The 12,890-nt window shown below is 61.5% G+C and overlaps 1 protein-coding gene and 1 long non-coding RNA gene across 7 annotated transcripts in view; one reads left to right on the top strand and one right to left on the bottom strand.

The window, feature by feature from the left end:
* The window catches only part of NFIX (nuclear factor I X), a 99,806-nt gene that overhangs the window by 63,823 nt on the left and 23,093 nt on the right, over positions 1-12,890 (top strand). For all 6 annotated transcript variants that reach the window (XM_086698935.1, XM_086698936.1, XM_086698937.1 and 3 more), the window contains exons 3-5: positions 11,782-11,844; positions 12,207-12,281; positions 12,653-12,773. In XM_086698935.1, coding sequence (XP_086555061.1) covers positions 11,782-11,844; positions 12,207-12,281; positions 12,653-12,773 — 259 coding nt within the window. The remainder of the gene's footprint in view (positions 1-11,781; positions 11,845-12,206; positions 12,282-12,652; positions 12,774-12,890) is intronic.
* LOC147583756 (uncharacterized) lies at positions 3,659-6,126 on the bottom strand. Its single transcript, XR_015248517.1, has 3 exons — positions 5,288-6,126; positions 4,848-4,895; positions 3,659-4,673 (listed from the first exon to the last, which is right to left on the bottom strand). It is a non-coding gene; the product is annotated as an uncharacterized LOC147583756 (long non-coding RNA).

Genomic DNA, 12,890 nt, shown 5'->3' with positions numbered 1-12,890 from the left:
TAGGTACAGGGGACGCCCTGGGCCTCACTGTGGGCGGGAGGGGTGTAGTCGGCCAGCCTGTGCCTCCTGGGGCTCCATCTTCTAGCATGTGCCACCCTCCCTGGCCATGCTTTTGTGGGGGGGGCCTGCTGCATGCAGATCTGCCCCCCCCCCCCAAAAAAAAAACCCACATCTTAGGAGCAGCCAGGGCAAACTGCTAATGGCCAGTAGTGCAGGCGTCCAGAAGGCCCATTGGAGGATCCAGCCCAGCCCAGCCCCACGTGTGTGACCCTAGGTACTTGGACAAGGCAGGGGGTACGGAGCAGGGCTCCCCCCACTACCCCCCACTGCTAGGCTGCTCCACTGGCTGACAGGAGGAGTGGGAGAAGGACTGGGGGGTCAGGGAAGCGGCCAGACCCAGTCCGGAGCCCTGAGCAGCGATCTGCACTGCCCAGGGTCAGGGGGGTGGGGGGAGCGGGCCTCACCTCGGCTAACCTCCCTGCCGAACAAAGGGGCCTTTCTCCACACCCGCCTGGGAGGGTGTGCCTGCCCGACGGCTGCCGCCACTGCAGAGAGCGCTGTTGTTTTTTTCTTCCTCTTCTTCTTCTTCTTCTTCTTGACTTTTCTCCATTTCTCTCCCTCTTTTTGGTGCCTGATCTCTGACTTTTAGTCTCCATTTTTAACTTTTTGAGGGGCGGGGGCGGGGGGGGAGGCGGAAATCTTCCTCTTCAAGCGTTTATCAAGTACAAGCGTTTATCAAGTACAGGGGCAGGTCTGTGCTGCCCAAAGGTGGGGGCGTCGTGGGAGTGTTGGGAACAGTCCTGGGGTCACGCGGCCGCAGACTCGCCCACATCCAGAGCAGCCCCGCTCCGGGGAAGGCAGGTAGGGACCGAGCGGCGCGCTGGCGCCGTGCAGGGTGGGCCCGGGCTCGCTGGTTTACCCCCACAGCCATGCACCTGGCAGCTCCCCCCTTCCCGCTCCTCCTCGCTCGCCCATTCCCCGGCCCCCTTCCATCCGGCCCCCGCACCGCAAGCTGTTCCTAATCAATGAGAACGGGAAGCTCGGCCCTCACATTACATCACGGGATGTGCTTGGCGGCAGCAACGGGAGCCGCTGCCTCGGGCAGCACAGCCCTGGGTTCGAGCGGCCTAGGTCTGGCCGGGTCCTCCTTCCTGCTCGGGCCTCGTGGGTGTTGCGGAGGGAAGCCGGGCCCCTGAAGCCTCCCGCGGGCGGCGCGCAGGTTCGCCGCCCCCGCCCCCGCCCCCGGCCGGGTCCCCGGCGCTGCCGGCGGAGGGCAGCTAGTGTTAACTCGCTGCGCCACCTAGCTACGGCGTCCGGGAATGCAGCGCGCCGTTCCCCCGGGGTGCGGCCCCTGGGCCCAGCTGCCCCACTCTCCGGAAAGCCCCATCTGGCCCTTCGGGGCATTGTCAATGGAGAACTCGGCACCTGCCAACCTGGAGGGTCGATATCTAGCAGCCCGGACCATCCCAGCCCTGTGACTCTGTGTAGCTGCCCTTTGACAGGTGGCCAGCCTCAGTACTGTGTGCAGGTCCAAGCTTCTGGGAGATGCCCCTCGAGCTGCTGTTCGGGATCACAGCAAAGCTGAGACACAGGGCCCTGGAAGCTGACCTCCTTGCCCCATCTATGCTTTATTTATGTGTGCCTCACGCTTTATAGAGTATAAAACCATCGGGTCTTCTCTGTAAAAATCCCTACTCACAGCTCACTGTGCCGTCCAAGGCAAGCCTGGCAGGGGTTGGACCGGGAGGGAAAGGAGGCCTGGGAGACCACCGGGTGCCTCATAACAGCAGGTCTGGGATTTGGATTCCAGGCCCAGGGCTCGTTCTGGCACCCAGAGCCGTCTCATCCCCTCAGGAGGCCACCTGCCTACCCACTTATTCAACCCAGCCTGGGCTTTCAGGGCTGTAAGTTGGAGATTTTGAGTCAGAGGCCCAGATTCTTCACGTCTTATCTGGACAGCTCTGGACGGTGGCTGCCTGAAGGCGTCGGGGGGCTGGGGAGTGGGGAGCAGAGCAAGCTGGCCAGAGCGTCTCGCTGCCCTGCCCTCCACAGGGAGACACTGCATCCTTCCTCTGGTTAGTCCAGCCCTCGGGCGCGGGGGTCTGTGTGGCCAGGCCTGCACTCCGGGACCACCTGGGCTTTGCAGGAGAATTAGTGCTACTGGGGTTTCCACATCAATTCCTCGGGTATTGAGCGTCAAGGATGGACCTGCAGGAAAAAATGTTCTCGGGACGCGGAAGGTGCCAAACACCTGGTGCTTCTGTCCCCCGGGTGGTCAGTGTAGCCACAGTTGGAAGAAGGATCTAGAAGGCTCTAGAAGGATCTATTTAGAGTCTTGTCAACCGCTCCCAACTGCACGTCCAGGTGTGGCGGATATAGTCGTGAACAAAACACTGATAGGCCTTGACCCCAAGGGGATGATGGTCTGGTGGGGTGCTCCCAGGCAGGAACCCCTGGACCTGGGAGGCCTGGTGGCCAAGTCCTTAGGGCTCTTGAGCCCTCCAAAGCCAGAGTTTTCCACTCTTCCAGCCCTGGCCCAGCCAGAGGCTCCCAGTGTGGATGGGATTTGAAGGAAGGGCTACTTGGCCTCCAGCCTCCAGGCAGCAGTCCTCCACTTAGACCTCTGATTGTGGCACATGTTTGTGTTTGTTGCCCTTCCGTGAGCCCAAGTCTGTCTCCCCGCAGAAGGCAAGTCCTTGGTAAAGAGGCTCCTTTAGCCTGAATGTCAGGTGCTGCCCCTTAGGGGGCTGAGGAAGTTAGAGTGCCTGAGGGTAGGAGGCAGGTGGCCTCGGCCTGCTGTCGCTTAGGTGGGTTCTCCTTCCCAGGCCCCCTGGATTCTCCTTAGGAAAGGGGGGCAGGTGGGGTAAGACCGTGCTCATGGCCACAACGGGAGAGGTAGCGTGGAACACAAGGAGGCCAGGGAGCCCTCATGTTGCCCCATCCTCGCCGTCTCCTGGCCAGCCTGTCCGTCTTTCCATAGGTTAGGAAGCTCCACGTGTGGGAGGCTTCCCCTGCCCAGGGCTGAGGGTACCTTTCCTCTCTGTGGGGACTCACTTCTGCCACCTTCTTTTCCTGGTCAGTTGTTCCTTTTCTGCCCCTTCTTCTCATTCTTTGCTTCCCCTCCCTTCCCCAGCACATTGCAAGGGTGTGTGGGTAGTGGCTCCTTGGCCTGGGGGCTCTCCAGGCCCTCACCCTGATGAGTGCCCTCTGTAGCCAACGGCTGGCTGCAGCACAGCTGTGCTTAGGAAGCCACTCCTGGGTATTTTCAGGAAAGTTTTCTCCCCTTCTGTTTCTGTGGTTGTTTTTTTTTGTTTTGTTTTGTTTTTAAAGGAGTCATTTCCTCCTTTCCTTTCTCTTTCTCTCTCTGCTTTCTTCCCTCTTTCCTCCCTCTTGGAACCTTCCCCTTCTCTGATTTCTTTCTTTTTTTTTCAACGTTTATTTATTTTTGGGACAGAGAGAGACAGAGCATGAACGGGGGAGGGGCAGAGAGAGAGAGGGAGACACAGAATCGGAAACAGGCTCCAGGCTCTGAGCCATCAGCCCAGAGCCCGACGCGGGGCTCGAACCCATGGACCGCGAGATCGTGACCTGGCTGAAGTCGGACGCTTAACCGACTGCGCCACCCAGGCGCCCCTCTGATTTCTTTCTATGGCAGCCTTGTTTTGAACCACTTTGCTTTGGTTCTGATGTGCTGTCTTGGCCCCTCTGTCTCTCTCTTAGTTTTCACGTTGTCTTCTTGTCATTCTCTTGCTCGGGGGCTCAGTGATTCCTTCCCTCCTTTCCCCAAACTCCCACTTGTATCAGGCGTGTCCCTCCAGAGCTTCTGTGCCCCCCCCCCCCGTCACTTCTCATCCCTGGTTGGCATTAGCGCCCAGAGGACTCTGTGCCTTAACAAATAATTAGACCAAGGACAAGTGTGTTTGGGGGATGGGGGGAGGGTGATGCCTGACCCTGGGAGGTGGGGACACTATTAATAGTCCTAAGAGCAGCTGGAGGTGGGGGCAGTTGTCTGGCCAGGCCCGGGCAGCTTACAGGGCCAGAAAGGGCAACGCTGGAAATAGAGCGGGTGGGGGTGGGGGGGGGGGGAGCAGCTCTGCGTGCCCCTAGCCTGGATGGGGGGACACCCTCCACAGGGCCCACCTTTTCTTGGTGTGCCGGGCCCACTGTCAGTTTCTGTCTGTGAGGCTGAGGAGGGGACAGAAGCTTTAGGGGCTGGGGGCCACTCTTCTGGACCCCACTATTACATGACTCCTGGCCCCAGGCCCTCTTGGAAATGTTGGCTCCCAGCTGCTGGTTGAGCCGTGGCACCAGCCGGCGCTCCCAGGAGAGGCAGCTGGGCACCCGTTGGGGCAGCACCTATGCTTCTGGTGTCCTCAGCTCTCTATACCCTTACCGCTGGGCTAGGCTAGGCAGGGCCTAGGGCCCAGCGTCCTCAGAATCCGGGGCACAAGCATTTTCTCCCCCTTCCCTGTTGCCCTTACGCATCCCCCGGGTAAGGGGATTTCCAGTGTGGTGGCCGTCCAGAGGCCATTTGCCGTGACCACTGACTTTGGGGAGGGACACGCCTGTAGAAGGCATCCCGCTTTCATTTCCAGACAAACCTCTCTGCCCCTCTTTGCAGATCGTCATGGGCCAGGCCCCGAGGGAGCCGCTCGGCTTACTGGCTGTGTTCTCTGGGGCAAGACACCGAAAAATAGTAATCCAGGGCATGCTCAGGGTGTCATAAAGAGTATGCTCGCCTGAGGGCAGGGAGCTGAGGGCCAGCCACACTCCCCCACGAAGCAGCCTGTGAGCAGAGTGGGAAAAGGAGGAGCAGTTTCAGCTCATGGAGGCGAAGCACCTGTTACCTGTTTTCTCGTTTTCCTCGCCCAGGAACCCTAGGTGGTGGGTAGCACCTGCATTTAACAGAGGAAGAAACAGCTCAGAACTTGGCCAAGGTCACTGCGTTGGTAGATTCTAGAGCATGGATGTGAACTCAAGAGGAGCCCCTTTCCACTGTCGCTGGTTATCCACCTCTATCCCCCTCTGCCCTCCCTGTGCTGGGGTGAGCCCCCCACTTAGAGCAGACACGGGGTCCAGACCAAGGACATCTCCCCTGGATAGGCCAAAGGCAGGCTCTGGGCAAAGGTGGGCCAGGGCCCGGGGCGGGGGTGCTCCCGCCTCCCTCCTCCCTCCTCCCTCCTCCCCAAAGACCCCTTCCTTTGGCTTCTTCAGTAGGGGCCACTTCACCCCCAATCCCTGTCTGACAGGAATTCTGACCTGATGGGATTTGCTGGCCCCTGGGCACCTCTGGAACACCCCAGATGGTGTTACTGCAAGGCACTGGGTCTGCTTGTTCAGAGAGAGCCACGGAGCACTGACGTCTGAGGTCTCGCAGGTCGGTGCTGAGTCCCCTGCAAAGGGGGGACCCGGGAGGAGACCGTGGGTCCGCCCGCATCCCCCAGGGCTGCCTGCCGGGCTGGGCGTGGAGAGGCCCCCAACTCGCGGACGGACCTGGCCTTTGCCCCTCCATCCACCTGCTGGGTGCTGTGCTCTGCACCAAGGTGTATCCTTCCTCCTGTCTCCTTTATGGGCCACTGTCTGTCCTCTCATGGGAATAAGCAGTCGGGCACCCAGTTCCCTTGGGCTTCAGTGACCGGGTCGCGTCTCTAGTTCTCCCTGGGCTGGGGGCAATGCCAAGGAAGGTTCTCCCGTCGGGTGCGGGGCAGAGAACGCTGAGCAGCTCACACCAGGGGAGGACCACAGACAGGCACTGGCGGAGGCAGGGTGGGTGGAGGTGGGAACGGTCATGCTTGCCTCCAGGGCCAGGGCCTGTGACTGCCGTGTCCCATCCAGATGTTCCCTGCGGCCTGATCTGTTGTCCCTGCCCCATCCTCCCTTCATGGCCTTCTTGAGCTCAGACCTCAGGGGCAGCCAGAGCAGGTCTAGCCTACGCAGGTGTGACCGGCACGCCACCTCCCCCCCCCCCCCCCCCGCACAGGTGACTCAGGTCAAAGGCTCAAGCCCCTTCAGATCCATGAGTAGAGGGGGAGTGAGGCAAGGAGAGAGGAAGGTAATGAGGGGGTGACGTGTGTGCCTATCCTGCCCCTGGCCACACCCTGCCCAGATCTTCAGGGCTGTGCTTCCTGGTCATGCTCCTGTCCCCACCACGTGGGGCTCTAGGGGTGACAGAAGAGGGATAAACCTCAGGATGGCTCCAGGGCCCGTGTGTAGGCATGAAGCTGGGGGCGGAGCACAGAGTGGAAAGAAGGAAGCCCCTGGGCCGGGCCCAGGCTGAGCCCCTCCCCTCTTTGCCCTCTGGCTGCCCTGCACTCTCAAGGACTTCCTGGGTCCCTGGGTCTCCTGTTTGCAGAGATGGGGAGAACCCCTCTGTGACCCGTCTCCCTAGCCCCCCATCCGTCCACGGCTCCCCTCCTCAGGGTGTCTCAGATTCTCAGACTTAGGTTTCAAGAGGCACAATAGTTACATTCTCCGGCTCTGATTGCCGCAGGCCAGGCCTCTGGCTCCCCTTGAGATTGGGTTTCCAGTGCCCTGGATGCTCCGGAATCACAGAAGAGGGGGAGCCAGGTAGGGGGAGGGGAGTGTCACACTGGGGAGGGCCAGGATCAGCTCCTGAATTGCATCGGCCCTTCAGAGGACCCCCAGAACAGCGCACGCTCCCGCCTGCTTCCCGAACCCCAGACCTGGAGAAAGCCTGGGGAGGGGCAAGCAAACTGCAAACTCCGGGGGTTGTCCTCGCTAGCCCCCAAAGGTCAGAGGTCCGGCCGAGCTAGAGGTGGCCTCCTGTCTGGCCCAGTGCTTAGCACTGAACACGCCGTGCCCGGTGGGACCACGGCTCTGCGTGCATCGTCTGCTCCTACCCCTACGGGGCAGCAGGAAATCGCTTGTTGTGTGTCCAAGCGCGTGCGCGTTTGACTGCGCTTGCCTCAGTATACGCGCGTTGTGGGTGTGGTTGAGCTGGGTCTTTCCGCCCCTCTTGGCCACCTAAGAGCTCACTCTGTCAGTGATGTGCGTGGAGGCAGCCGGCCAGCAAGTTGCATGTGGCCCCTTTCGCGGAGAGAGTTTGTTTCGGGTGGGAGCCGAGGCAGAGCGTTCCCTGCAGCGAGCAGGAATTCGTCCTTCACCTAGCGGGAGCCGTAAATATCTCCCCGTCTGTGAGTGGAAATATATATACATATATATATATATATATAACATGCTGTCAACTGGGGTTTGGATGCAACACTGGGCTCTTCCTGGCTGCTGGAGCTTCCCCTCCAGAGCTCCAGTGAAGTGTCCCTTTTGGATACACACACACACACACACACACACACAGAGAGAGAAACGGCAAGGTCAGGAGAGGAAAGAGAGCGGGAGAGAGGGAAAATGAAGGAGAAGGAAAGACAGAGAGGAGGGTGGAGCCAAGACAGAGAAAACGGAGATCAGAAATGGGATTCCAAAGGGAAAGGCGAAGAGCTCCATAAAAAAGTAGTGGGGCTTCGAGGGCTGAGGAGGGCTGGTGGAGGGTCGAGAGAGGCAGGGCTGGAGGGGGAGCTTCGTGGCTGTTCCAGGGGATGTGAAGGGACCTAAGGAAGAGAGGGGTCCACACTGCCTGCCAACTGTTGGCCGAGCTTGGCCCAGGTCCGGGTATTTGCAGAAGGCCACAAGCCATTGATGCAGGGGGGTGACCGATGACAGGTGTGCAGACGAATGGGGAGTAGCCCCAGACCCAGGAGCCATGCTGAGACAAGAGTCCAGATCTGTCACCTGCCTCTGCATAATCCTCCCTTCTGGAAGCCTCCACAGCGGCCAGAGCCCTAAGGCACTACTGGCAGGTGGCCTCTCCCTCAAAGGTGTGGATCACATGAGAAGCCCAGGTCCCAAGCAGAGGGCAGTCAGCAGAGCATGCTCCTGTGGGTGACATGAGCTGGCGTGACCCTCGGCAGCATGAAGAATAAGCTGTGGGCTCTGAGATTCTCTCCGTCCCCAAACCTGGCCCCGGGCTCAGGGACCCTGATGCCTGCCTGCCCAGGGCGTGCATCCCAGGGCATCAGACACAGTGGCTGGACTGTTCCTAGGAGGCTATATTTGATAGGCCTCATGTGAGAAAGCTTCAAACCAGGGAAGGTGCTCTTTGGTCCTCGGCGCCAGGAAAGGGGGAAAGGTGGAGCTGCGTCAAGGCCAAGAGCGGGTGGTGGTGCCCCCCCCCCCCCCCCCGCCCCGGCTGCTGCGTCCCCTCTCTGGTCTCTAGGATGTGAAGGCAGCAGTTGTCTCTGAAGAGAGGGGTAGGCAGCGGGCTTAGGGTTGCTTTGCTGACCTTGGTCAGGGTGGCCCTGAACTGGGGGTGTGTACCTAGGGGTCCCCACTGCTCTGGCAGCCAGGCTGGGGAGAGCCGAGGCCACAGAGGCTTCCAGGGGATGTAACAGCCTCTGGGGGCTGGGGGGGGGGGGGGCGGGGCGTGGGCCGGGTGGTTGGGGGAGGGAGGATAAAAGATGGAGCTGGGCACCTGTCTGCCTTGTGCCAGCCAACACTGTCCCTGCCCCTCCACTGGCCCACAGGCCACCAGCTGGCCCATTATCCCTGGTGAGAAAGCAGACACTGGAGGGGGGCTCCCATGCAAACCCGCCCGGCAGGGACTGCCAGGGGAGAGCCACCCTGTTCTGGGTCGGGGGCGAGGGGAGGGGGGCGGGGAGCGGAGACAGGAGCCCCTGCCGTGCAGCAGTCAGGTCTCCTCCTGTGCTGTTGGCAGGGGGCAGTGCGTGGGGCCTGTGAACAGGAGATAAAGAGTTCAGGCAGAGGGTTTTTTCTCACTAACCGTGGATTTGTATGTTTGTTCAGCTGGTGGCTCTGATAAGCCCCATTCTGCCAGATAAAAGCTGAGCAGCCATGAGGCGGGGCATGGGGAGGGGTGTCATAAAGGGACCTTCCTCCCGTCTGTCCTGAGGCCTGGGGTTATCCCCTCCCCCAGGGAGCCCAACAGGGAAGGGAGTCACGAAGCTGGGTTGGCGTGCTCCCCGGTGGGCTAGGCTGATCCCAGAGGGTTGTCTAGAGCAAGCCCCGACCTCCAGGCGAGGCTCCCCAAAGAGCCCACAAAGGCCGGCCCAGCTGGCTCCCACTCCTGGGGCGGGAGGGGTGGGGTTTCTCCTTACCCTCCCTAGAAGCCTGCCCACCAGGGCCCGGTGGCCGGTTTGGGCCCCACGGCTGCTGTATGGGTTCCTGCCAGTCCCCTGCCCCCGTCCGTCCAAGGCGCACCCCTAAGCCCACCGGGTGGACGAGGGCGGCCTGCCCCCCCTCGTGTCCCTCCCTGTCCTGCCAGGGCAGGGGTCCTAGTTGAGCCTCTGGGCCCGGGGATGGCCCACGGGGGGCTTCGGCTGCCTTTGAGTAGCACGTGGCGTCCCCTGGGCCCCCCTGCCTCAACCCTCCCTTCTCCTCCTGCTGGGTGCTGGCCCCCGAGGGTGAAGGGGGTGCCGCACGCTGGAGCAGGACGGTGGGGCCCTGGCTGAAGCCGCCCCTGCTGCAGGGCTGCCTCCTGAGCCTCCGAGCCTGGGTCCAGATTTCCAGGGTTTCTGCCTTTTGTCCTGGAGCCGAGCTGAGCATGCCGGGGGCCGGCGGGGGTGGCATTGTGGGGACGCTGGCTGGGCCGCCAGCCGTAAGATGGCTGCCAAGGGCTAAAATGGCTGCCAGCAGCGCCTGGAGGCGCGTGGCAGCGGGCCTCGCCCGCGCTGGATCCTCGCTCCCGCTTGCTCCTTTACATCCAGCTAATAGTAATAACAGCAATAACGTTTCGGGGCAGTGTCCTGGTTTAGAAGGATTTCCTGCCTATCGCGCTCTCCTGGAGCCCCATTTGTCTCTGCCTTAGTCGCTGGCCCATCTCCATCTCTTTGTCGGGTTCTCTCTAGCCTTTCTGTCCTTGGGCTGGGTGTGCGCACGCGCGCAGCTTTCTGTCTGCACGTGGCCATTTTCAGGGGGCCCGGGACCGCACCCGCGGGGGGACTCCTCTGTCTCCCCCCAGCTCCGCCGACCCGGCCCCGGAAGGCCGGTGGGGCACGAGTTGGTCCCAGGATGGGTGGGGTCGGTAGCGGGCACCCCAGGGCAGCAGAGCCTGGAGTGTGTGCCCCTCAGTGGGCTCCACATGCTGGTCCCCTGGCTGTGCCCTTCCTGGGTTTTTGAACGGAGGAGAGAGGAAGCAGGCTCAGGGTCCAGGGAGGGCCTAGCGTGGGGTGTCCACGACTTTTTAGCCCCTCACCTGCTCCTTCCTGGACAAGCTGGGTGTGGAATCAGACCTAGATAGCCGGGAAGAGGCCAAGGTGAGAGAAGGACGGAATTCATACCCACAAGGGGGGGGGGGGGGTGGGCGAAGGACCGCCATTAGCACTTCCCTTGTGAACCTCTCTGGGTGTTTGATTTGTGACAAGGTTTACTGTTCTTTTTTGGAATTAGAGAAAAAAAAAAATTGAACAGGTAAAGAATCGGGGGGAGTGGGGCCTAAACCTGTCCTGTAGGCAGCCTGTCCTTTCCCACTGGTCACCTTGAGGCAGGTGGCCGAGAACTCGGCCTGAGCCAAGGCTGGGCCTTCGCTCCCATAGGGATGCTGTTCTTACCAGCGCCTGTGGCCATCACTCTCTATCCCTCCCGAGTGGCCGCGGGGCCCCCTGCCGCAATCTCTTGGGCCCACGCCTTGCCCTTTGGGAACTTCCTTGCTGGTCAGTCCCCAGTGTGAACAGCTTGGCTGTGAGGCCAGCGAGGGGTGGGCTCTCCGGCCAGCAGGCTGACCTCAGGGCGGTGGATGAGACCCAGGAGGCAGGGCCAGAGTTGGGCAAAGCCCCGGCCAATACCAGGGCACGGTTTTCTGATGCCACCCCCACGTTGTCTTCCTGTGAGCAGCCCTTTCTTTACCAAATGCCTGCCTTCCTCCTGCCCCACAACCTGCCCTGGCCCCCCTCTGCCACTCTCTCACCAGCTGTCGTGCCTGGGCAGGCATTCTGGAGGTCCCCATTGTGCCCCTGGCACACAAAGCTTTGAGGACCTGGGGGGGGTGGGGCGGGGGTGGGGGGGGGCTTTCCCAAGCTCAGCAAAATATTCACACACACACTCCACCCTGCCCCAGCCCTCTGTGAGCTCCCACCGCACAATGGGCCCTTGTCTCGGGGCTCCCTCTGAGCAGCTGTGGCACCGGGGCATGAGACAGCCCAGACAGGCTGGCACAGAGCGGGCGACAGCGTTGGGGCGAGCCTCCCCCCTCTGTGTTGCCAGGCACCGCCTGTAAGCATAAAGGTGAGGTGGGGGTGGTTCAGGCTGACAGGAATGGCTGTAATTAATGAAGTGAGAGAAGGACGGGGCTGCTCCTCTGGGGGCTTGGGCTGAGCGGAGGATGGGGGACCCTGGGGTTCGTCCCAGCTGTGCAGAGAGGCGGTCACTGGCTTCTTTCACGGGCACCCTCCTTGCCCTGGCTCTCAGCCACTGCTGCCCACTTGAGGGCGACTTCGCCCCCCGGGGCGCACGGGGCAGTGTGCATGGAGGCAGTTCTGGTTGGCACACTGGGGTGCTACTAGAATCTAGAATGTGGAGGCCAGGGCTCCTGCCAGACACACCCTGCGGTGCCCAGGATGCCCCGCCGCGGAGAATGGTCTGGCTCCACTGTCAGTAGCACTGTCTTCCTCCTCTCTCCAGGTCCCCCCAGGCTGCTCCCCTCCGAGGAGAGGGTGCTGTGAAGGTGTTTGCAGGGCTGAAGGCGCAGCTCCTTGGCTGGCGTTGGTGGGGCGCTTCGATCCTGACCTCTTCTCCCCTTTGTGTCTCCCGCAGAATCCGGACAATCAGATAGTTCAAACCAGCAAGGAGATGCGGACATCAAACCACTGCCCAACGGTCAGTGCCCCTCCACAACTCCCGCTGGCCCACGCCTGGCCTCTTGGGCCTGCCCTGCCCCCCTCGCCCTCCTCTGCCCTCCAACACCCTGGCCAACCTGGCCTCCTGTCTGCCCCCATTTCTTCCCCTCGACTCAGCTGTTCCTCAGCTGAACTTCAGCCGATGGCCAAGGGGGTGGGGTTCCCCTGAAGCATGCTCGGTCCTCCGTGTAGACGTGAGGGCCCTGAGGGCCGGCCTGTATCTGGACCACGAGGCTTGGGAGGAAGCGAGTCGAAGCAAGAGTGGGGAGAGCTTTGGGGAGACAGGCAGGTAGCCCCTCCGAGCCTTGCCTGACTCACTCACTTGTCCTTTCCACTCTTCAGGGCACTTAAGTTTCCAGGACTGTTTTGTGACTTCCGGGGTCTGGAATGTGACGGAGCTGGTGAGAGTATCACAGAGTAAGTGAGTTCTTTCTTCCAGCCGTGGCTGAGCTCAGCAGACCGGGGGTGTAAGGAGGGGGGATTCGGACCCCATGTGTCCCCCTCCAGCTGGTGGGGTCCTAGTAGGGGGCAGACAGGATTTCCTGGGACACTCTGCCCATTGGTACTGGGCTAGGTGGAGCAGAGATGCCCAGAGAGCCCTATCTCTAATCTCCACTGTTTTGGAGGAAAACAAAATCATAACCAAGGGCTCTTCCCCAAAGACCCCCCCCCCCGGCCCCGCCGCCCAGCCAGGAGGAGGCTTCTGGGGAGCTGCTCGTGACAACAAAACAGGCCCCACTGAGCCTTCCACACCTTCCAAACCTCATCACCTTCTCGCCTTTTCCCAGCTCCTGTTGCCACAGCATCAGGGCCCAACTTCTCACTGGCGGACCTGGAGAGTCCCAGCTACTACAACATAAACCAGGTGACCCTGGGGCGGCGGTCCATCACCTCCCCTCCTTCCACCAGGTGAGCCCAGGACCCTGGCCCTCCCCTCCGATCCCCAGGCCGTCTCGGGGGCTGCAGGCAGCTATCACCCCTTGTTGAGGGTGTTGACTCCAGAGCAGCCCGGGCCCAGCGTGCCGC

This window comes from Puma concolor, chromosome A2 (assembly GCF_028749965.1).
Source record: "Puma concolor isolate L17-30 chromosome A2, mPumCon1.1.hap2, whole genome shotgun sequence".
Classification (NCBI taxonomy): domain Eukaryota; kingdom Metazoa; phylum Chordata; class Mammalia; order Carnivora; family Felidae; genus Puma; species Puma concolor.
Note: the sequence above shows the minus strand (reverse complement) of the source record. Positions and strands in the feature narration are given on the sequence as shown.